At 33.5% G+C, this 25127-nt stretch overlaps 6 protein-coding genes and 1 pseudogene across 7 annotated transcripts; 3 read left to right on the forward strand and 4 right to left on the reverse strand.

Moving 5' to 3' along the window:
* The first annotated feature begins 1492 nt into the window (after window positions 1–1492).
* On the forward strand, window positions 1493–2324 carry LOC108839894 (NDR1/HIN1-like protein 26). The gene has a single exon (XM_018612673.2). It carries the CDS (start codon window positions 1560–1562, stop codon window positions 2199–2201), a length of 642 nt encoding a protein of 213 aa, XP_018468175.1. The 5' UTR covers window positions 1493–1559; the 3' UTR covers window positions 2202–2324.
* Window positions 2325–2742: 418 nt separating this feature from the next.
* On the reverse strand, window positions 2743–3832 carry LOC108841559 (uncharacterized). The gene is made up of 4 exons (XM_018614311.2): window positions 3455–3832; window positions 3247–3379; window positions 3137–3164; window positions 2743–2990 (listed from the first exon to the last, which is right to left on the reverse strand). Exons 1-4 carry the CDS (start codon window positions 3614–3616, stop codon window positions 2918–2920), a joined length of 396 nt encoding a protein of 131 aa, XP_018469813.1. The 5' UTR covers window positions 3617–3832; the 3' UTR covers window positions 2743–2917.
* Window positions 3833–5991: 2159 nt separating this feature from the next.
* Window positions 5992–7525, reverse strand: LOC108840049 (growth-regulating factor 7). Of its 2 annotated transcripts, XM_057002691.1 has the most exons (4): window positions 7436–7518; window positions 7187–7235; window positions 6683–7091; window positions 5992–6589 (listed from the first exon to the last, which is right to left on the reverse strand). In XM_057002691.1, exons 2-4 carry the CDS (start codon window positions 7227–7229, stop codon window positions 6112–6114), a joined length of 930 nt encoding a protein of 309 aa, XP_056858671.1. In that variant the 5' UTR covers window positions 7230–7235; window positions 7436–7518; the 3' UTR covers window positions 5992–6111. The 2 variants fall into 2 exon arrangements, with proteins under 2 accessions (XP_056858671.1, XP_018468365.2); XM_018612863.2 differs by having other exon boundaries at window positions 7187–7525.
* Window positions 7526–12629: 5104 nt separating this feature from the next.
* LOC108840002 (uncharacterized) lies at window positions 12630–13583 on the reverse strand. The gene is made up of 2 exons (XM_057002692.1): window positions 13399–13583; window positions 12630–12918 (listed from the first exon to the last, which is right to left on the reverse strand). Exons 1-2 carry the CDS (start codon window positions 13519–13521, stop codon window positions 12829–12831), a joined length of 213 nt encoding a protein of 70 aa, XP_056858672.1. The 5' UTR covers window positions 13522–13583; the 3' UTR covers window positions 12630–12828.
* A 127-nt stretch (window positions 13584–13710) lies between these two features.
* Window positions 13711–16071, forward strand: LOC108841101 (putative FBD-associated F-box protein At5g53635). Its single transcript, XM_018613881.2, has 4 exons — window positions 13711–14022; window positions 14336–15316; window positions 15398–15538; window positions 15642–16071. Exons 1-4 carry the CDS (start codon window positions 14014–14016, stop codon window positions 15930–15932), a joined length of 1422 nt encoding a protein of 473 aa, XP_018469383.1. The 5' UTR covers window positions 13711–14013; the 3' UTR covers window positions 15933–16071.
* A 755-nt stretch (window positions 16072–16826) lies between these two features.
* On the forward strand, window positions 16827–19897 carry LOC108838260 (uncharacterized; annotated as a pseudogene).
* Window positions 19898–22632: 2735 nt separating this feature from the next.
* Window positions 22633–23739, reverse strand: LOC108842581 (auxin-responsive protein SAUR32). The gene has a single exon (XM_018615552.2). It carries the CDS (start codon window positions 23271–23273, stop codon window positions 22920–22922), a length of 354 nt encoding a protein of 117 aa, XP_018471054.2. The 5' UTR covers window positions 23274–23739; the 3' UTR covers window positions 22633–22919.
* Window positions 23740–25127: the final 1388 nt, after the last annotated feature.

Below are 25127 nucleotides of genomic sequence, written 5' to 3' on the forward strand. Positions count from 1 at the left end.
TATATATTATATTTTCACTAATTATCCATAAATTTAATTGATAATGTATAAATAAAAATTTTATTGTTTCATTAAATAAAATTATGGAATCACCTAATATAATTAGTATATATATAACAATTAATAAAGATTTGATACCGATTTGTGTATCTTCCATCATTCTATCTAAATTTAATATTATTAAATAAATTAAATTATCACATTCATTATATAACAAATTTTAGATTTATTTATATGTTATATTTAAAAAATTAAAATGAATATAAATTACTAAATATTTTCACATTAATTTTTTATGATCAATGGTTTAATTTCTTTTTATTATAAGAAAATACAAATGATCATAAAATCATATGAATAAAAAATCTCATTTAATAGATATTCAGCACAATATACCATAAAGTCTTATATATAAGTAACTATGTTAAACTATATACCTTATAAAATAATAAATATTTTAATTTCAAAATTTGCAATGAAGTTTTCAAGAATGATTATAAATTTTAAAACGATTGAAAGTTCCTCACAGAAATTTTGTTATCAGTAGCTAATTTTTTTTATAAGAAGATATAAATAATCATAAAATCATATGATTAGAAAGACTCATTTATTAAATAGTCATATTAAAATATACTATATATCTATGTTAATATAGTTTAAATTTAATTATATACCATACAAAATAAATAAAACTATTGTCTAGATTTATTATTATAAAATAATCGTAAAAATATTTAAAATTTTGTATTTTCATTGATTATTCGAAAAAATTATGGCTGAAGTGATAAAACTTATGCTATAATGGCCCCTACGAATTCGAGTTTCAACCTTACTTTGCCTTCTATGAAAATTTTGAATAGAAAGTAATATAAATTTTATCACTTAAGCCATTTAAATTTTTCGGATGACCCGGGTCATAAAAGAATAAAAGTTACCATGCACTCACCTAAAGTGTGCAAGAAAAACTAAAAGTTTTAAAGTCTCACAATGTAGTGTGTTACCTTCATTGACAATTGGTGTTTGCCTTAACTAATCAAAGCATGTTTAATAATATAATAGTAACTAAAACGTTCAGGCAAATACATTAAAAAGGAAAAAGACAGAAGAAAACAAAAGTCCATTCATCTGTTAATCAACGGTTGATATTTTCACACCATCACAAGTCACAAGCAACCTTTTTTTTTTTTTTTGAGCAACAAGTCACAAGCAACCTCTAAGTCAAAAAGCATTTCTAAAACAAAGATAATAGCTGCTTTAGTGCTTATAGCTTTCTACTTCCATCACTTCTCTCTTTATTTAAGAGCAACATTATCGCGTCGTCCTTGCTGCGTCCTTAAGGGGGGGAGGGACCACTGATCATCAAAACCGAGGGGGACCAAGGAAAAAAGTCCTTATATAAGGAACGTCCTTAATAGTCTTTGCTGTGTCGTCCTTACTGTGTGTCATGCTTCCTCTGCTTTTTTAGTTGTAAGGACTCAAAATGGTCCCGCCCGATAACGTTGCTCTAAGCCCTTCACCTCCTCTCCTTTCTTCATTCTCTCTCGGTCTCCTCTCTCCAAATGTCTCAAATCTCTGAAACTTCTCCAAAACATTGCGCCAAAAAAGGAGGGATTAACATCAACAGCCGTCGTAAGAAACTATTCTTCACGATCTCTACTTTCTTCAGCGGCCTTCTCCTCATCATCTTCCTCATCTGGCTCATCCTCCATCCCGCGAAACCCGAGTTCTCCCTCACGGAAGCTGATATCTACACCCTCGATGTCTCATCCTCCACCACTCATCTCCTCAACTCCTCAATCCAGCTCACAATCTTCTCCAAAAACCCTAACAAAAAAGTAGGAATATACTACGACAAGCTTCTAGTATACTCAGCATACAGAGGACAACAAATAACACCAGAGGCTTCTCTACCGCCTTTCTATCAGTCTCACGAAGAAATCAATCTTTTGACAGCGTTTCTCCAAGGGAATGAGTTACCCGTTGCTCAGTCCTATGGTTATCAAATCGTTCGTGATCGGTCCGCCGGTAGAGTAATCATCGGTATGAAGATGGACGGGAAGCTTAGGTGGAAGATCGGGACATTTGTCTCTGGCGCATACCGGTTTAATGTGAATTGTGTTGCACTAGTGGCTTTTGGACCGAACATGACCACTTCTCCATTAGGTTCAATACAAGGGACTCGTTGCTCTACCGATATATGAGATACTGTATATTGAATAATCAACCATAGATATACACTATAGTTTTTTTCACTTTGTTTTGATGATGTTTTGTTTTGGTCATTAGTACTACTTTTAAAGAAATATTAAACTGTTTATCAAGAATTGTATGTATATACTCTTTTGATGCATACTAACAAAAACCGAGCCTATCTATAGTTGAATTGTATTTCCCTATTGGCCAAGCATATCACCTGATTAATTTTCCCTACTTTTTCTTCAATAACTCATTGTGGTCTGGTTGTATCTTTTTCGAGCTTGACGCGTAAAGATTTGAGATTGGTGGGTCCATATATTGCGTGTGCTTATTAAAATCATTTACTCTTCTTTAGTCTATATTCTTGAAGAATCAAGTAAATCCCTTGTTCCCACCTGTAGTCTATGTTTTTTCAACAGATACGAGGAAGCTGAGCAAGAGATTCATTGATCCATCAAGACTTGAATGAATATCCACGAATATTGCAATTGAAAAAAGAGTTTTTACAAGAATAGATTTTTATGCTCATAAACTGTCTTTTTATATGGAACATTTATATAAAAAGCAGGGCATAAATTATAATGTTTCAGCTGAAATATAGGAGAATCAATTCTACAGATGCATGATAAATATTACCAATATAAAGTCAGACAAACTAAACCGAATTGACTCTGAGAATGTAACAGAACAAGAAGCTCTCTGTCTTAGATTGAGATTGCGTTTAATACGGATAGGTGCTAAACCAAGGGCAATGCTGATAGTATAGCTGATAATACGGCCAATAATACTGGTTCCTGAATATGGAAAAACCATAAACTTTATTAGTCTCATGTTAATACCACAATATATGATGCAAAAGAAATACACACGAATTCTGGAATAATGATAAATTTTCCGTCGTAAAAAGAACAATTTTGACAGATGAAGAATGAGTAAATACCAGTAGGGATCTACATAAATAGCTAGACCTGCGGTTAGAAGAACAACGATTATAACGAGAAAGTATCACTGCAAATAGTTAATTGAATTGGGGGGAAATTGAGGCTAAACCGTTTTGGTTTGGTAAGTTATTATGAACCCTAGCACCAAGAAAAGCAAGTTTGCAACTGGTCTTTCGTCCGTCTATAGTCGGATTTGGATCCTCGTAAGCACTCTTTGCAGATTCAGCTTCTTTAAACGTGACCTGAGAATATTAACTTAGACTCATGATTAAAAAATAATCTCTTACTCTACATGTTACATACTGTTTGATACTTACAAACCCGAAGCCCTTTGATCGTTTAGTTGCTCTATCACAAACAACATTAGCATAGACAATTTCTCCAAATTGTTCAAAGTAATTTCGAAGGCCTTCAGTTTTTGTGATCCAAGGCAAACCTGCCACATATATCTTTGTATCTGTATCTTTTGGTAGAGACATGGCAAAAAAAAACTAGTGGGGATTCGCAGAAGAAGTTTTAGAGAATTTAATAAGTTTTTGTGATGCAAATCTCTTTATAAGAAAGAAACAGGCAAAAATAATTATATGGATAAACATGTACGGAGAGATAGCAACACAATGTTCAATTAACTGCGTATCATTTACTATATAACATATAAATATTAAAAACTAAATTGAATAAGTTTTAAAAGCTTTTTTGTTACTAATTAAAACGATATAACCTTGGTTAGAAGAAGTTAGAGAATTTAATAAGTTTTTGTGATGCAAATCTCTTTATAAGAAAGAAACAGGCAAAAATAATTATATGGATAAACATGAATGGAGAGATAGCAGCACAATGTTCAACTAACTACATATAACATATAAATATTAAAAACTAGATTGAATAAGTTTTAAAAAGTTTTTTTTTTTGTTACTAATTAAAACGATATAACCTTGTTAGTTAACCAAAAGTCTGAATTTGAGAACAACAGAATAGACTTTCGTATAAACAAAAGTCTGAATTTCAATATTAAAAACATAATAATCTCATGTTGACGGCAGCGAGATTGAAGTCGAGCCTGAGACACCGCTTGATCCTCTCTCGGCACGTTCATAGACTGTGGATCATAGAGAACATTCGGACTATACTCCGATTTTTTTTCTTGCGAATTATATTCTTGTGAAGCATACTGCGATTGTGGATTATGCTGCGCATAATATTGTGGCTGTAGATGATACGGTGCATAACATTGGCTGTGGTGGATGATACGTTACATAATAATGCGACTGTGGAGGATACTGCTGATAATGCTGGTTCCTGAAAATTGCAAAACCAAAAGAAGTACACTCGTTTAGCAAAGACATGGCTGGAAAAAATACTCTTGTTTCATGAGAGAATAATTATTCGACGAAAAAATCGACAGTGTGGAAAATATAGCAGTAGTGGGCATGGGCGTGGGTGGGTCTTGATGAAAGACCATAAGTCCAAAAAGATTCTTCTTTAACAAAAAAAGGAAAATATACCATTAGTAAGGTTGATTATAAGTAGGTAACGGGTGATGAAACTTTGCAAATTGTTGCTAATTTTGAATAAATATTGGGGATAAATAACAAAGATATTCGTGACGAAGATCAATTATGTTGAATTGGTTATGACTTATAATTAAGGTTTGCACCATGAGAAGCTACGTTGCAATTATTGGATTATGTTCTACCGAGGCTCTAGCTGGAGGTTCAGCCTTTTTAAACTTGACCAACAAACAAATTCTCCTTAATAAAAACAATTACAGTAATAATCTACAAACTATATATAGTGTACTTATTAATTTACTTACAAACTAGGTGTTTTGTCCGCACATGCGGGCATAAATTTCTTATAAATACTTATTAGTTTATGTCTTATTAATCTAAAACCAGCATAATAAATTATTATTTATGTTTTTAAATAATTAAATCAAACATCAAAATATTTATATATGTCAAATACTTTTAATCAAATTATATACTTATTATTGTGTTAAGTTTTTATAAAACACTCATATCTTAGAGATAGTTTAAAAAATATATTTATATTTTTTGGTTGACTAATATTTAATAATAAATTATTTTGTATCTTAATTTTTTTTTAACTTTTATAATAAAAATATTGTTTTCAGATAGGCACAAAAAAGAATATATATAGAAGAATTATCTTTTTTTGATAATTCTAAAATATTATTTTGTAATCAATTATTTAATATAGCATATAACATATAAACTTTATATCATTAAAATAAATTAGTGAATAGTTAGAAACTAATAATAAATTATAACCTATCTAAAAGTCTAAAACCTAATAAAAATATGACAAATAAGAAAAGCTAATATAACATATAAATTTAATATTAATAAAATAAAATTTGTTTTTATTTATATAGAATATTCATCAAGGCTATTATCAAGATTATTAAATAATACATCAATGATAATTTATCTTAAACTTAATAAAATATGACAAATAAGCAAAATTAGCTAAAATCATGGAGAACATGACAAGTAAGCAAAATCACTTCATAAATAATAGTATAGATAGATCCATAATTTTTTATTGTTTTGCTTGTCGATCACATACGAAATTGTATATTTATTTATTATTTTTGTATAGTTTTTAAAAACGAAATAAAACATGATTGATAACTTAATGGTATTAGATACAAATTAAACATGAATACACATTTTATATCCTAACCAATCTAAACATTTAATATAAACTGATTTACTTAAAAATCAAAAAACATATTTTATCATTTTGTTCTTTATTCAACAATGTGGAAAATTCTAATCAAAATTAGTGGCATTGACCGATTAAAGTCCATATTTATTCTGGGATTAAATGTCGAAAGAAAGTCCATAATTAATCGAAAGTAACTGCTTACAGTTTACAAGTACAAAAGATTTAAATAAGAAAGAGGCACAAGAAACGAAGTCTGTCATCACCAAACTCCATAAAACTCCTAAATCTGGCTGCTTTCATCAGACACTGAACCAGTCACTTTCTTCACCACTCTAGAAGGCGACGAGCTCGGAGTGGGAGTCGCCGTCAAGCTATTCGCTTCCATTTCACCAGAAAACGCTGAACTCGGGTTCGGCCTCAGTATCTCAGCTAATGGTCCCCCGGGCGTGGTGGCAAGCCAGCTCGACATCTCATCAAGTGAAGAAGACACGACACCCCCACCATATGGACCATACCCGTGCGGATCATCACGACCCGACCCGATAACCCTTAAGCCCATTTCATCCTGGCCCATCAAGTTGTTTCCTCCCATGGAAAGATCAAGCGAGTAAAGACAAGGATTGCCACTGGGAGAAGAAGCAGCAGCAGGGGTTCTCTGTTTCTCAGATGATGTCACTCCATCGGACCAGACATCTATAAAGTTCAGATACTTGTTTTCTTGCTCGTTAGACGCCGGTACAGGAAAGATCTCGATTCCTCTGTTCTCAATTCATAACAATAATCAAAAAGACAGATTCAAAGAACAAAACAGAGAGAGGATGATGATTCTGAGACAAGATAAAGAGCAAGACCTGGCTGATGAAACCTCCACTCTTTTGTCTTTTATAGAGCTAAGAACTCTGTTTTTCTCGGAACAACTAATGTTGCTACTGCTAGGGCGAGAATAAGGAAGTTCCACATGCTTTCTTGAACGAGGACGGCCTCTGTGCAAGTGTCTCTCACAGTATTTGTGATTAGAGACGACTTCTTTCGAGCATCTCCATTTCTTCCCGTCTGTTCTCCGGCATCTTCCCGGCTCTAAATCTCCTCCGGCAGCGTTTTTATTATTACAGGGAGGTGATGATGAGACAAGAAGATCAACAGGAACGGGAATCGACGCGATCATGTACTTGTAGATCATCGCTTGTCTCTCGAGCTCCTTTAGTTGCGCGTTTGTAAAAGGGTAATAGTAGTAACATCCCATAACTCCATTTCCTGCATCTGTTTTACAAATCATGAGATGAAAACATTCGTTTAGTCTCTGTTTTTTGAGAATCAAATCAAAACAAAGAGACTAGAGAAGGGGAGATTGTTACAAGGGGTAATGACATGGGGATGAGGATGAGGATGAGTCTCCATGTGTTGCTGATTCAAACCAAACAGAGAGTTACTTCTATATGGAGATGTTGTCTTGTCAGAAACTTTGAGAAAGTCCATGAGGATTTAAAGTTTAAAAACTATTGTAAAAATTATGGGAATATTTTCCCTTTATATATCTTTGTTGAGAAGAGACTGAAGAACATGTGGCTTTTGACAAGACAAAGGAAAGTGAAGATCAGTTTTACCGAAGGTTGCAGGTTGTGTGGGCTATAAATTTTTGAGAAATGGAGATGATGATTAAATGTTGCTTGCCTTTACTTTTATGTCATACTAATGTAACATATATATACATAGAAGAGAGGAGAGAGATTGGGTTGGATGCAATGGATGAGTGGTGATGGGTTGCCGCCAAGATTGTCCTATAGTATGCCTCCATGCTTCCGACATTTGGATCGATCCTTAAAAGACAGACCCATCTTGAGACCATTATCAGTTAGGGGATGTAAAGATCTTACGGTGGAGAAGTTTTCTCTTGAATCTACTACGTAGATTGATAAAAAGTTTAAGATTAGTAAGAAGATAATCAAGACAATATAAAAATAACAAATGGTTGGTTATTAGGAACGTTTGGTCTAATGGATGTTGTGGTGGACCAAAACCCTGCGGGCTGCGGACTGGTCTAGTCTGAAACGATCGATATGCGAACTTCTTGGTAAATAACTGAGAAAAATAAACATGACGAGACGTAGAAACACTAAACCTTCCAGTAGTCAAGCCAGGCCAAAACCATCATACCTCTTAATTGTTTTTTCTTTTGCATTTGGCTGCTAAACCTAAACCAACATGCAGATGAATTGGTCTACTAGCTAGGGAAGCTCATAATCATGTTCAATATGGACAGAAGATGAATTAGTCCGTCCCAAAATTCTGAGCTACATACCGTATATTAGAATTATACACTACCCGTTTGGATCAAATTGCAGAAATATCTTTTCTCTTTGTTCTAATTTCTTAAAAGGAATCATTGATACGTTGGATGTAAGAAAAAATGGGCTTGAGATTGTGACAAGAGCACAGAAAGTGAAGTTGTTGGATAGCCAAGTAATGTCTTTCTGTTTGTCTTAACCTTTGAATCCAATGAAGCACAAAGCCACCGGACAAAATAAGATGGTAAAAGTTGATGTGTATACTCTCTCTTCTTCAGGACCCATGTCCCCATTTATTGTCCTTTTATTCTGACTTCTCAGTCTTTTCCCATTTCAATACTGATGCTCTCTTCTTTCACATCCAATTAAAAGTTGATCTTTTTATGTTAAATGCATACGTTGTTGGCTCTGCAAATGCAGACTATATTTTGATTTTTCCAGATTATGTGTTTTTTTATGAACATGGGGTATTTAGTTTATGTAAAGGTATAGACTAATTTTTCAAAATAAATTCAGTTCACTGATGAACTCTTTCTCGAATTTTCAAATACGACTCAAAGTTTAGTCCTATAACCGTGTTACTACACAAGTTTAGTGTCGTGAAATTTCTTCACTCATATCTCCAAAAAATTGCAATTCTGCTAAACCATTCCCGGATGGTTATTTTTCTTTCTTTCAAAAGCTGTTTCGTTAAATTTAAATATCAATGTTGATAAGCGTCAAATGCAATGCAATATATATATTTTTGGTCAACATATATATATATATATATATAAGTTTTAAATGTAAATGTAAAACCAAGCTTTTGAGCATCTCCAAAAAGAAACTCTATTTTACAATTTGCAAAACTCTAAATTTGAAGTTTCTAGGTGTTTCTTCTCAAAAAAAAAACTTCAAACTTAATTTCAAAATTCTTTGTATTTTGCACTATAATCCCTATATTTATTATAATTAATATAAATCCATAAAGCTTTTATAAATCTTGTACATATATAAAATTTAAAATATTAATTAATAAAATATTAAGTTAAATATATAAAATTATAAATAGAAATACATGATTAGATATTAAAATACAAGAGAAGTACCATATTATTCCATAAAATTATTTCCGTAATGTTCTATCTTTGGCTATACAAAAATATTTTTGGGAAAATATTTTAAAAATTTTTGAGGTTCCGGTTCAATTTTATCAGACTATTAGTGTTTTGTAATATTTAAAATTTTCTAATAATTATGTCTTCATGTATCTTATTTTAGAATTTTTATTAAGTTTTTAGTAATATTTTTGCTTTATAATTAAAGTCTTAAAATATTATAAAAGCATCTCCAAAAAAAGATACCCTATTTTAAAGTTTCCAAAACTTCATATTTGAAATTTAAAGGCAGTATTCTCCTAAATCAAAACTTCAAACTTAACTTCATAAGTATTTATATTTATAATAAATTCCTTATGTTTATCATACTTAATTTAAATTCATACAATTTTAAAAATAAATATCACTTATGTAAAAATACTATAGAAATATTAATTCATAAAATGTTACACTATATAAAATTTTACATAGAATACACAATTAAATATCAAATTACAAATAAAATACCACATTATCCTAAAAACTATTTTCTGTAATATTTTCATATATGATTAATAAGTGCATTTGTTAAGTTTTTTTGTAATATTGTTGTTTTGTAAATCTAGTTTTAAAATTATAAGTCTTTATTTTAAAGCTTTTATTTAATTTTATGTGTAAAATTTAAATTGTAAAGGAAAATTTGAAATAATTATGAATTATAATTTTAAGAATTAAAAAAAAAATAATTGACAAAATATTTAAGAATCATAAATCTAATATGTTAATTATAAGGATTAAAATGCAAATAAAAATATGAAACTTCAAATTTGGAGTTTTGAATAGTGACACTCTATATCTGAAGTTTCACTACTCAAAACTTCAAATTTGACGTTTTGAAATTTCTTTTTGGAAAGTAAAAAAATTTCAAATTTTAAATTATATAGTGTCTTTTGAAAATGCTTTTTAGACTGTCTTCTTTGAATTTATTGTTGTTCTTTTCAGCTTCCAGTTATATATCTTTAGGGGTGTGTATTCAATTTAACATTTGATGTGATTTGATTTTTAATGGAGTTTTAGATGATTTCAATAAGTTGCAGAGATTTGAATGATTTTTGTTAAATTACTCTAGAATATCACTTAAAACCATGGAATTTGGATTCTATTTTTTTTAACTAAGAAACTCCACCCAAACACCCTAAAATCATCTGAAAACTTTAAAACTCCACAACTTTATTTTCAATAACAGTAGATTTCAGAGTACTTTACGAAATGTCAAGTTCAATAACAGTGGATTTTAAATGAACTTTTTAAATTTATGTTTGAATAACAATGGATTTGTCATTTTAATACAAATCATCTAAAACTCTCGGTTGAATACACCCTCCTTATTTCCTTAGTCTAAGTTAGTTAATGGGGAATTGGGATAAGCGCTTGCTCCAGCCCTTGTCTTCGGGTGTTAATTTGTATCTTGCCGGCTTATGGTTTCGGCAAGATAGTTTATCTTATTTATTTTTTTTAGAATTAAATTTAATATTAATTTAATAGATTATAAAAGAACAATTATATTTCAATGCCATTTCTCCATTACGAAGATATTCGGTCACATAATTAAAGAAACACAAGGAAAACGAATAGTAAATCATAATGGAAGACATGTCGAGAGCACATGGTGTTTTGCTTAGTGGCAGATTCCAAGAAAGTAGAAATAATGATTTGGGAGAGAGAGCAATGCCTTTGTCTCCTTGGCGGTGGTACGGTGGCTTCGTTATCACCCGACACCTCCTCTTCATACCTATACACATCTCGCCATGCAGATATATACGACACTTCAACATGGATGGTTTTGTTGTTCCATCATTTGAAATAAAACATTATCGAAAACGTAAATGCTAGATAAGACTTTGGGATCGCACACATCTACATGATTCGAATTAAAAATTCAAACAGTTCTTATTGTTTTGATACTACTTAATAATTTTATTATAAATTATAAGAAATATTGTATGAACCATTTTATAAATAATAATTTTATTTTTTTTATGAAAATTCATGTTTATTTATTATTTGTGTACCATCTTGAATCGTTCTATAACATCTACATCTAACTACATTCTTTACATTACAAAAAATTAGTTAGCATTGTATCCGCTAATCTTACATAATTCGTCTTTTCCAAAATCTAACTCAATTTTGTGTACAACTATTAATAGTTAAATCACTGAACTAAAGAATTATGTAATCAATTCAAGGATTATGCAATGCACTAATTCCTATCATTAATGCAAATATATTTCGTCAAAAAAATATTCACCAGAACTAAAGAAATTTCACTATAAGAAGAAACTTAAGTCAGAACTCAGTAACTCACAACTAAGTAGCAATAGCAATTGGTTTGAATGGAATATTTATATTTCTAAATAAATTTCAAGCTACATTCTAAAAAAAATTCCAGTGTAGCTTAAAATGAAAGACGAATTTTCCAATTGCTTTGCAGATGTTGCAAAATCAAAATGTAGCAAAAGGAACAATGTATTATCAACAGTAAAATAAACTCAAGAAATTTATATCAAAATAAAATAAAATAAAATGTAATCTTTTTATACTAAGTAAAATAAAAAATATTTAAATGCTTATCTGGAAAGTTTTTAAAATCAATCCAATAATATTATTAAAAACTTGAGGGTCTATTTTACAAAAGGACCGTTTTTCGTTTATTAGTATTTCTAATCCATTTTGAAATAGAAGGTTATTTTCTATAGTGGTATATTTCAAAGTTGATTTCAAATACTATAAGAAATCATGGATTGAAGATCTGATGAAATATATGGTTTAAAACTATTTTAAAGGAGCACTATTTGTTGTAGTTCTTACGTTTCCATTTTAAACTTATATAGTATTTATATATTTTCTAAATAATGCTACAGCCTCAAATGTTAAAAGAAAAACCACAAATTACACATTTTAGCAACTTTTTTTTGTTAATTGTAAACGTAAGCGCCAAAATAAATTTTGTGCATGACGTACGTGTCTATGCATTTTGCAAACAATACTTTGATAGTCATCTTGTTGTATGTAATATATATGCAAAACAGTATATGTAACAGAGGTTTTAGACATGTGATTGAGGTAAGAAGAGTCTTGGTAAATATTTAAGCGTTTGGTGCAAAACCAAAAATTCTAAACCCATGAGTCTGAGATTGTGGAACTTCTGTTCGGTTAATTGGGTCTTAACCCACCAAGATACTAGGCTCCTTTGTTCGGCCCATACTTGATTTTTCACGAAATACCAGATTAGTCTTCTTTATAGTCGGTGCTTATTTTTTACCGTAACTGCTAAACCTTAAGCTACCACCTGAAGATCCACGCTTAAAGGGAGGCCTAGATGAAATCTGGTCTGACTAAAGATCAGGATTCCACCGACTTAAGATCCAAAAGAATAAACTGAAACATAAATTTTTATAATTGGCAGAGTGTTACAGCAAGTTTCAATCCATTGTAGACTACATTAACTTAATCGTTTGATAACAGTAGTCATACAAGAACTTTCAAGTTTATCCAAAACCGCAAAACAAAAAAAAGAACACCTCAAATAAACAACATCAGCAGCAAGACAGAACAGAATGTATGAAACATATACTAATCAGTTGTTGCCTGAGGAACTTCACTCTGTCTCAAACTCTCAAGAGTAGAGATCCTTGTATCCAGAGAGTCATGAAAAGCCTTTGCCTGTGGGAAACAGAGACCACATAGTTGAAACTAAAGAGAGAGAAAAATGGTGATATGGATATTAAACACTGATAACAGTCATTTCACAACTCAATCAACACTCACATTATTACCACAGTAGGTTGTGTTCTCTTGCTAACACTTTGGCATCTCAAGATTATTTGAAAAAAAAAAACTAGTTTCTAAAACATGTTTGAACTAATTCTAAAGCATTTGCGTTTATGAAACACTCGAGCATGTTCATATATACAAATAAGGTACCCTAATTCATATATGAATATCAAAAATTGAGTGATTTACATATATGAATAAATATATGAACCCTAGAATGATCTCTTTGTCCAACACAGATTAGCAAATTCCCTTATTATGCTAGCGATTGAAGCTATTCACAGATAAAATAAATTGTTCCCAGGAGAATCGAAAGAAATGGATACGAAACGAGGAAACAGAAATCGATTGCAAAAAAAAAAAAAAAACCTGGTGAGAAATGGATTCGTGAGCGAGTTTGTAATCCTTGTAGAGAACAGATAGGCCGATCAAAGACGCGGTCGCAGCTCCGGCGAAGAAAGACGCCATTCTTACCCTCAACACGTACCCCATCCTTCTTCCTCCTTTCTCAAATCACGCTCCGATTCTATAGCTTCAATAAGAGACCAGCCCCGAACCGAAAACGACATCGTTCTATTCACAGGTAATCGAGCCATCAGCTGCTACAGAATACGGCGTCGTTTTAATCTTTCTACAACAAAAAACCAAAACATTTATGAAAATTTTCTCTCTGTATTTTGAAAAAAAAAACTGATTTGATTTTAATTTTAATTTATCCGTATCCAGACATATGACAAATCTTCAAGTAGTAAACTAATAATCTGAAATTATACATAATCTAAATGTCTAAAACCAAACCGGGTTGGTGGGTCCGAGATCCCCTCGATTTCACAACCTGCTTAAGAGAGAACCGGCATCGAACCAACAGCTACGCATCAATTACTTTTTGATTAGCTGTAATAGCAAAAGTACAATCAAACGCACGGCGTTACGGGTGACGACGAAGTGGATTCGGTGGTGGTAGTCAGATTCCATCCCTCATCAATGATCACGGTACGTTCTTCTTTTTCCCCCTCTTCTTAATACAGTTAACTGGTTTTGTTCTTAATAACCACATAAAAAAAAACTTCGAAAAACCCTAGCGTGACTAATAATTTTCATGTGGTTCTAGTTGTGCTCTTTCTTTGTATGTATTCAACCGAATGATTGATGTATATTATGAGTTTAATCTGGTTTGATGGAGCTTTAAAGACCTCTCTTCACTTGTTAGAGATTTTTTTTGTTTTTATCAGGTTAGAGAGACGGTTAGGTTGACAAACTAATAATGTCTCTCTGAAGCTTGTATTTTCAATATTTTGTTATGCAGAATAGTTTTGCATTCTATCTAAAACACATGGTTCATGAAGAGAAACCGAATCAGGCTCGGTCCACGTTGAAGAAAGATGAGATAAGCCATTTACCTAATGATCTGACATGTCAGATACTTTCTCTTCTCTCCACAAAGGAAGCTGTTAAGACTAGTGTTTTGTCCACTCGATGGAGGCATCTCTGGCTTTCCCTTCCTAGTTTGGAGTTGAGATCTCGAGAGTTCTCTGGTCTCAAAAGCTTTACGACTTTCGGTGACAGATTCTTCAATTCCAATAGTATTTCGTGCATTCAGAAAGTCAAGTTAACTATTGATATAAAAGACGTAGACGATGGTTATTGTCTCACGTCATGGTTTGATGCTGCGGTCAAGCGTAAGATCCAACATCTGCATGTTCATTCTTACTCTTACGCAGACCGTCGGTTTAACAAGATGCCACAAAGACTTTACAACTGTGAGACGCTGGTTTGCTTAAAGCTCTTCCAAGTGGCCTTGGCTGATGCTGAGTTCGTTTCCTTACCTAGTCTGAAGGCTATGTACTTGGAATATATCGAGTTTCCTAATGAGGCAACTTTTGAGACGCTTGTCTTATGCTCCCCCGCGCTGGAATGTTTAAAGATCGTCGTATCCGGTGACGATGAAAAAGTCTTTCGGGTGCACTCTCGGTCATTGAAGAGGCTCACTTTCGATCGAGTTTCTCCTTCCGTGTTTGATTCAGCAGGAGTTGTTATTGATGCTCCTCGGCTATGCTTTATGACCATCAAGGATAACGTATCGAAAAGCTTCATAATACACAATATTGAGTCCAACAGCGTCTTAGAAATTTCTCTCATCGGTTTTGTCCGTTCGATAGAAATTGAGGATGAGTTTTTCGACGATATGTATGACGAATACGTTCCATTGAGGAGAAGTAACATCCACAAGTTTCTCCATGCGATCTCGATGGCCAAGAGTATGAAAATAAGTAGGGGGACTTTCAAGGTAAAATGTTGGTATAGGACATGTGATTTTCTATTATGAAATTTTCTCACCCACGTTCTTTTTCTTTCATTTTGGTTCCAGATTATGTGTCACTACACGAAACTCGAACCGTTGCCTCAGTTTGGTAACATGTCCTACCTGGATATCACTCTTTGTCTACACGATTTTCAATGGTTACCAGCCTTTCTCGAGAGCTTCCCAAACTTGAAGTACCTCGTCTTGGTGATGGTTTTCTAAACCCTATGTGTAGTAAAGATATCTATAAAACTTGCGCATATGTTTTCATTGCGTTTTAAGTTTTAACCCTCTCTTTGTTTTTCTCTAGGTATGCGATGACAGAGAAGAGGATCACGACGTTCCTAGTGAGGAGATTGATCAAGTGAGTTTCTCATCTGTGCCTGAATGTTTGGTATCGTCTCTCGAGTTTGTTGATTTGATAGCACCAGTCCAGTATGATGTTGAAATGAAGCTGGTAAAGTACTTGTTAAAGAATTCGGCTGTCCTCGAGAAACTCATTCTACGTTTGGCTTCTAATAATTCAAGAAGAGACGATAGGTTGAAGAAACTAGTCAAATTCCCAAGAGCCTCTACCAAATGTAAAGTCGTCATCCTCTGATTTGTAGAGAGGTTTGTCTCTGACATGGTTAAAAGGTTGGCTAGGCTTTTATATTTGAAAAGACATTGATGAAAATGAAACGGTTTTATGGATGTGCGTATCAGTTTTATGGCAACGGTTTTTGCTCCTACAGGTTTCTGAATATCCCAAGGTCCATTCTTTGCATTGATCTAAAATATCAAATTGAAAGACTTGGACTAAAAATCAACCGGATCTCTGCTAAAATATAAAAGGGAAAATTGGCAAACAAACTCTTAACTCAAAAAGGGACTTTCTTAATTACTTTCATCTAAATATCAAACTTAGTTGATAAAACCAATTTAGCTACATGGTTATTTATTATTTTATTTTTGAAACATGCTACATAGTTATTCAACCATGCATATCAATAATACAAGAAATAAAATTTGCCAAACAAATTTACAAGTACAAATCGATCAAAAAATCTTCTTCTTTTTAGTTAACGGGTTTAATCCTCTAAGTAAAAGAAAAAAAAAACAAAATTTTCAATTACGTATCCTTTTTATTCCACCATAAGTGATCTATGACGTGTATGCTCTAGTAATTCATTCGTCGACCATTTATAAGTGCATATTTATTTGTAGTTGAGGAGGTACGGTGAAATCAAACGCAACAGAGACCACAGCCGAAGTGATGGGCTCAGAAAAACTTGGGCCAAGAGGCCATAAAGGCCCAAGATGACTAGACAGGATTGCACTTCATACTCAGAGCTTGAGTTGAGGAGTAGAAAAATGGCAAATAATTGATTCTGCAACTCAACTCTTGGGTCGTCGTCGTCGTCTCTCTCACTCGCACTCTTGCTAGTCGTCAAGCATTTCCACCATTCACAATCTTCCTCGTCTGCATATTAGCTAGGGTTTCGATTTCTCTCTAATGAACACAAACGCTTCGAGCGTAGCAGCGACTCGCGGCGGCGGCGGCGGCGGCGGCGGGTCTCTTCAGTCGAGGAAAGAGTGGCGCGCCGTTTCGGATACTCTTAACTTGGGAAACGTCACAGCCTATGTGGTAACTAATCATCCCTCTCTGCTTCTTCTCTTCCGTCGTATCTCCTGCGTGGTTTGTGAGAGTGGAAGAAGCAAGATTGTTTTGTGTGTTGTTTTTCTTGTAGAACGGAAGAAGAGAGGATATCTACTCCATTACTACGATGGAGGATGGTTCTTGCTCGGATGGTGAACTCTTGGAGCAGATACGCACCGTTTCTAGGCAAAAAAGGAGAGCTTCAGCAGCAGGAGGTTGAGCTACGAGCTCAGATGATGGCCATGGAGATTCAGAGACGCTTTGAGTCTACGTCTGCTGAGTATGAGAATGCTGCTGCTGTAATGCAGGTTGAACTATCATCTAGTATCCGCATTCTTCTTTGTAAGTCTCATCGAGTATTTTTCAAATTGTTGTTCTTGTTCTTCTTTAATAGGAGCAAATTCTCGAGAAGGAGAGATCTGTTCGGGAGATGGAGAGGAAGTTAGAAGAGAAAGATAGAGAGCTTCTTGCTGTTAAGCTTGATAACGAAGCGGTGTGTATGTCGTTGGTTTATATGAATTAATTATCTGAATGGTTTTGATAGTACTAAGTTTTCTTTGTAAACTTCCACTAGGCATGGGCGAAAGAGGGTCTCCTCAGAGAACAAAACAAAGAACTTTGTACTCTCAGGTGCCTTTTTTTTTTAATTCTTGAAATTATTCTCTCTTCGTTAAGGTCTTACCCATTTTTGTTAAGTGTCTTCACATATTGGGCCTTTGACTTGTACATTGTGGTTTTGGAATATGTATAAAGCTACTTTTTTTCTTTCTTAATATGCAGAAGGGAGCGTGATTACTCTGATGCTGAGAGGTCCCAGAATATACATAAACTATCTGAACTTCAGGAGCATTTTCAAGAGAAAGAGAGACAGTACGCTGAATTGCAGGAACAGGTTAGCTTTCCACGATCAAGTTATGCTATGGATCTTGCAGTTATACCATTGTCATGTTTAGTTTTGAATACGCTAAAAACATAGTCCTTATCCTTGATGGCTTGTAGAATAGGATTGCTCAAGAAACAGTCATGTACAAGGATGAGCAACTGAGAGAAGCGCAAGGTTGGATTGCGCGTGCTCAAGAGATGGATGCTTTACAATCATCTACAAATCACTCCTTGCAGGCTGAACTTCGAGAACGTACCGAGCAGTATAACCAGCTCTGGCTTGGTTGCCAAAGACAGGTTAGTTATATTGACGTATTTTTTTTCTTCTTCTCCAGATGATACTACTCTTATCTTATGTTGTTCTATCTCATTGAGTTCAGTTTGCGGAGATGGAGAGGTTGCATGTGCATACAGTGCAACAGCTTGAGCTTGAGCTTGCCAATGTAAAGGGAGGTAGCGGCTTGAAAACGAATTCCAACGGTGCCTCCCACTCCTAGACTGTCCAGAACAGCGGAAACCAAATCCAGGTATAGTTTTAGGCGTTAGATGGCAAAACTGTTAAAAGCAACAAGTGCCTCCCAGAATGTATCCTAACCGTGACTGTCTTTTCTCATGTAATTGTTTGTAGAACATTCAAGCAGGTCAAGTGACGCCTCTACATTCTTTTGTCATGCATCAACAAGAAATGCTTAAGCCTCGGGGAACTTCACCACCTAATGTTGCACAATCAGTGTTACTGCAGCAGAAGGTGTGAGAGATTAAAGAATGCATCATTTTGTTTCGTTTTATTAACTTTTACTGACCAAATATAGTCCTTCTTAACTTTCTTCGCAGGCTAGTTCACAGTTGCCTATGCAGAATCATGTGCATCCATCTCAAGGCGTTCATGGCTTGGTTAGTTCTGATGGAAAGAGTGAATACCAAGTTCATGCCAATGGACAGTCCCTTGGTCAAGGGTATCAAACTAGCCACGGAGCACAACTCGGATCAACTACACCATCGTCCTCTGTGAATGAACAGGTAAAGGATGCTCTTGTTAATAATACTTGCTCAAAACGATACTATCTTAGAGATTACCCTTAACAGATAGTGGAATCTGGCAATGGGTCCAATACGTCAGCGAATAATAATACCTTTCAAGACATTTCTTCACAGTTCCGTGACGCGCTAAGGCTAGATTCCAATGCCCTGACTCAGAAACCTGAGGTATGCACGTATTTTTGTCTAGAAAGTTTTCTTTGCTTGTGGTTAGTGAGAAAACATTATGAATATGTTTCTCGATTTGATATCTTCCCCCAGGAGGCTAATGGTCAGGTTTCACCTGGTGAACAAAATGTTGCTAAAGCTCAAGTCTCATCTGGCAACGCTGAGAGGAGGAACTTAGAGAGTAGTACTCTTCTGGATGAAAGGTCGCTTTTGGCGTGCATCGTTCGTACTATACCAGCAGGTGGAAGAATCAGAATCAGTTCAACGGTGAGAGTCGTAACCACAATGAGAGTGAACAGTTGAAACTGGAAGTGGTCTTTCTTCTAAGACTTGCTTGATATGTGCAATTAACAGCTTCCAAACCGGTTGGGCAAAATGCTAGCACCTTTGCACTGGCATGATTACAAGAAAAAGTACGGGAAGCTGGACGATTTCGTTGCTAGCCATCTCGAGGTTAGTCTCATGATCCCAATTCCCCATACCATTTCATGAAAATTCTCAAAAACAAATATCAAGTGTTGAACTTGTTTTGGGTGCAGTTGTTTGTGATAGAGGAAGACTACATTCAAGTTAGAGAAGGTGCGCAGAAAATGGTAGCAGCTTCAGCAGTAGGAAGCAAAGTGGCAGCTTCATCATCTCCAAACTCCATGTATGTGGCTATGACTCCTATGGGCCTATGCCTCAATCGCAAGGGTTGAAGAAGAATGACAAAACGGTCCAAAGAGGATGTTAGATTTATCTCCTTTATCTTTTTTTTGTTTTCATGATTTAACGATTGACACGATCGGATGTAATGAATTACATTTATATTATTTTTGCTAAATTATTATTTTTGTTTATTTGTGAAGCAATTTTTTCATTTTCTTTGTTAATTGATTCTTTTGGTTTTGGACTACTTTTTTAAAAATGAGATTGGTTAATGAAGTTTACAGTTTTCAAAAATATTTTCCTTTGTTACAAAAATATATGTTTCTAATGAAGTTTTATCTTGGATATTTTGTTTTTTAATTAAAAGTAATCTAATATTCTCACAAACTATTATCTGAACATCTGAATTTTAAATCTGTTTTTCTCATTATTTTTTAATTTTTGTTCAAAATTGCTTATTTTTTCTACGAATTGCTTATTTTAATTATTTTTTATATTAACCCTCCAAAAAGCCCTCAAAATTAAATTAATTTATATACTATCTCAATTAAGGTTTGATTTATTTAAAATTTACTAACACAATACATGTTATAAAAATAACTTGAATTATATATTGGCCGGAAATAAATGGCAAATATATCAATTCAAATACATTAAAAACATACATATCACCATAGAACAAACATACATATGTTATTAAAAATACATTAATTAAAATCATATTATTTTAAACATAGACACACAAAACACTTCAAACACACATAAATGATAGACCTAGCCACAATAAATGAAAAATACTTCAAACACACACACATTAAGCAACACATAGTTGCTCAATCTGCTTATGTTTTCTTATGGATTGTTTATTTTTAATTATTTTTATGTACATATAACCTTTTAAAGAAACCTCAAACTTAAACATTTTATTCTTGTAAAATTAAATTAATATGTATACTACATCAATTAAGATTTGATTTATTCAAAACTTACTAACACAAAGGACGGATCTAAAAATAATTTAACATGGAGCCTGCTATATAATATATATATATATATATATATATATATATTGAATATAATTTCGTGAGATTAATCAAGAACATTTTTATAATTTTAACTATTAGTTTTAAGTAATATTATAAAATTTATATATTTCACATGATAATTTCATTAAAAAAATTTATTCACTTTAGTTTTAATCTAAATATTTAAAAATAAACTTAAAAATATGTAGAGTAAATCACCTCATCCTTATTTGGTCATCCTTGAACAAATACAAGTTTTATTAAGAAAGGGTTAACAAATTCCAATTGTTTGAATATGATAGACTTCAAACATCATTTTAAACAATATTTTCATTGTTGTTAAAAATACTATTTTTATTGTATGTTGGCAGATACCTTCTCAACATATCACAAAGTCAAACTTAAAAGCTCTACCTTTTTAACGACTATATATATATGGAAAATAATTTAAAATAAAAATTCATAAGAAAATATAAGCAAATTTTGAGCAAAAATAATAAATTATGAAAATAAATAAAATTTAAATTCAAATTTAGATGTCTAAATTCATCATTTTCCATTGATAAGAACTAAGCCAAAAGAGAACAGAAGAACCACAGTGAAATCTATACAAACGATTGAGCTATATAAATGATACAACGAGAACACTAATCAAAGTGCAAAGAAGAGGTGAAATCCATATTCAGTTTACCCTTTTATGAATATAAGAACACAACCCAGAAAGATATAAGTTCAAGATTATGCATATTACCACATAGTCTATAGAGACACCGACATTATGAGAATTTAAATTTGGGTTAATTAATTATTTAATTTATTAAAATAATTATAAAACAAAACTGAAAACAAATACCTTTTAAGTATAAATTTTAAATTTACAGGACTAAAATCAAATTTACATTAACACATAAATCTTAGTCCATCAATTTAGATCACATCAGCTCTCAATCTTCTGATCAATATCAATCTACAATCTTTCTGTATTGATTATTGATGACATCTTAAACGATTTCCCTTTTTATTTCTTGTATGACAAAGCTTTATGAGTTATTTTCATTTGTATTTTTTCAGAAATTTTATTTATTTATTTTCTATTTCACTATATATGAGTTTAATTTATTTTGGTTTTGAGGTTGCTGGATTACATAGTACTGTATTAGAATACAAAAAGGTTTCTCGTATTGTAGTCTATCTTTAGATGTTCAGCCCACAAACTTCACGTTTTATATGTCTAATCAAGAAATTGAAGGGTGTTTAATTAATGTTTCACATCGGAAGTTAAATGTGAATAGCAATAATATATTTGGCAAATAAGCCCTAAAATCTTCGGCAGTTAAACTAGCTTTTGAGTGTTTAAAATTAGTGGAGCAAGTAGACTTTTAATTTTTCATAACAGTTTTTTTGGTTCAAACTTTAAACACATAGGTTTCTTTTTTTTTTGACTAAACACACATAGGTTTCCAACCGCAATGCAACTGTTCCACAATTGTTATACAACAACGAAACGTATGTATACCGTTTCCAAAATAGTGTCTGCTAATCATTATATTTTGATTTCCGTCAGTTATTATTTTGGGTGTCAATAAATGCCAAATCACGTTAGATACGCAATTATGTTTAGTATCACATTGATTAGGCGTGGTAAGCGCACTAACTCGTTGACCAAGTTAAATGTAAATATAATTTCTGAGGATCCCAATCAGAGTTTTTTTTTCTTTGAAGATAAAAAAAAGGATCCCAATCAGAGTTACCATTACAATGCTTTTTTTTCTTCTAATTCTAAGATTTGTTGAATCTTTCACTTTCTAAATAATTTAAAAAAAGTAGAATATATTCGGGACACTTGGCGTGGTGGATGTAATCGTAACGAACAAAGCAATTTCTCTAAGAAAAAGAACAACAAAAGCAACATGGTCCACGGAACGCGTTAGAATCAATTACATAAGAAATATTCACAATCCTTTTCCAAATAATACTTATTTCAATCAGGCAATCACACATTGAAATTCCTTTTTCCTCACGATTACATTGGTAAAAGATGAGAGAAGCATTAACATTCAATTGCACTCTGTATTTTTCATCATCATCATCATCACTAAGCAAACTAAACCAATCTCAAACGAAAAGTCAAACCAAACCAAACCAATATCAATTACATGTCAAACCAAACAAAACCAAACACAGATCTTCAGAAACATCGCAGATGGTTGTTGTGGTGGTGGTGGTTGTGGTTGTTGTGTCCGTTACCGTGACCATGACGTCGATGAGTCTCCTCGTCGATAATCTCCTGAACATGCTTAAACTCATCGACACGGCAAGGAATCGTGATCGGACCAGCGTGTTTGAAACCGTACTCTTCTTCAGCTTCTTTCAAGAGCCTCAAGAACAGAGGATGGCTCAAGAACATCAAGGGAACAACGAATCTGTGTAGACCTTCTTCATCTCCCTCGTGACCAACCATGATCGCAACACAGCCTTTCGGAACATGATGATGGTTATGATGGAGTATGTGGAGATGAGGAAAGTGAAACTTGAACACCATCTGTTTATGTACGTGTTCTTCAAAACCCTGTTGAATGATGCCTATTTGTTCTCAAACCACAAAACATAAACATGTGAAAATAAGAGTAACACGTGAAGCTGTTGTTTAGTTATGTAAAAGTCAAAGACTCATAAGTCTAAGTCAATAATAAGGATGTATGGAGAAAGATCTAGAGTGTTCTGTTCTCTGTATAAATATATGTAATAGCCAGTATTGTGTAATAAGCAAGAAAAATATCATTTCTCTACTTCATCTTTCTCTCTCTGCTACTACTGTCTCTCTCATACGTTCTAAACACAAAACACTTCTCTGTTTTTCTTTTCTTTGAACAAGATCAAAAACAGAACAAAAGAAACATGAAGAAAACCTGCAATTTTCTGCAGTTTGCAACATGGTATCAGAGCTCCTGCTGATCCTTGGAGCCCTGCTGAACAAGACTGAAGAAGCTTGAATAAGTCTGAACAAGAAAAGAACAAGACAGAACCAGAAAATCAAAATAACAAGAAGGAAAGAAGAGGAACAAGAAGGAGAAACACACATGGCGTCGAACCTGCAATTTTCACAATTGGTGTCTGTCTTTGATGGACATAATTATGAATTCTGGGCGGCTAGGATGAAGACAACTCTGATGAACAAAGAGCTTTGGGAAATCGTTGAAGAAGGACTCCCTGAACCACCATCTAGATCACCGGACATGTCTGGAGCGGACTATGCAAAAGAAGTAGGTGATTGGCGATCCCGTAAGGCGAAAGACACATCAGCTCTACAACTCATTCAACTTGCTGTAGCTGATGTTGTCTTTGACAAAATTCTGTCTGCAACTTCAGCGAAGCAAGCATGGGAGCTGCTTGAACATTCCTATCAAGGTAATGAAAAAGTAAAGATGGTTAGACTACAAGCCTTGAGAAGAGATTTTGAGAATCTAAAAATGAAGGAAGGAGAAAAGGTGAAGCCCTATTCTGAAAGAATCCAGGCTGTAGCTAATCAAATGAGAGCTCTAGGTGAAGGGAGATCAAACTTTGATTTGGTGGTTAAAATTCTAGCCTCTATGCCCAAGAGCTATGCTCCACTGTCATCACTGATGGAAGAAACTAAAGATCTCAAGACAGTGACTTTTGCTGAGTTGGTGGGATCTTTGGAAGCTCATGAGAAGAAATTCTTCCCTGAAGATGAAGAAAATGGTGAAGGTGCATTCCATGCACGTTTTAGAAGCCTGAAAATCAGAGACCATGGCAAGACAAGCTCATGGAAGACAAGTTACAAAGGAAAAGGAAAGAAGTGGTGTGGCTTCTGCAAGAAAGACAACCACAATGAAGATGTCTGCTATTTAAAGAGTGGAAGAAAGAAGCCAGACTTCAACAAAAACAAGGGTAGAAGTGAATGCTACAACTGTGGAAAGCCTGGTCATTTTTCAAGAGAATGTAGAAGCAAGAAACCAGAACAAGCACAAGTGTCCCATGAACAAGAAGAAGCAGAAGAGAATCACTTGTTCACCGCAAGACAAGATGATCAAGAGTCATTTGAAGAGAACTTATGGCTCATTGATAGTGGGTGCACTAATCACATGACTCCAAACGAAAAGGTGTTTTCCAGAATCAACACAAACATCAAAGTTCCAATAAGAGTTGGTAATGGAGCTGTGTTGATGACCAAAGGAAAAGGAGATGTTGAAGTCATGACAAAGAAAGGCAAGAGAATCATCCGAGATGTTTTTCTTGTACCAGCGCTTGCAAAGAATCTGTTAAGTGTCCCTCAAATGATTGAAAATGGATATCAAGTCACCTTTAAGGAAAGATGTTGCATCATACATGATGGTGCTGGAAGAAAGGTAGCTGAAGTAGAGATGGTAAACAA

Source organism: Raphanus sativus, chromosome 2, assembly GCF_000801105.2.
Source record: "Raphanus sativus cultivar WK10039 chromosome 2, ASM80110v3, whole genome shotgun sequence".
Classification (NCBI taxonomy): Eukaryota; Viridiplantae; Streptophyta; class Magnoliopsida; order Brassicales; family Brassicaceae; genus Raphanus; species Raphanus sativus.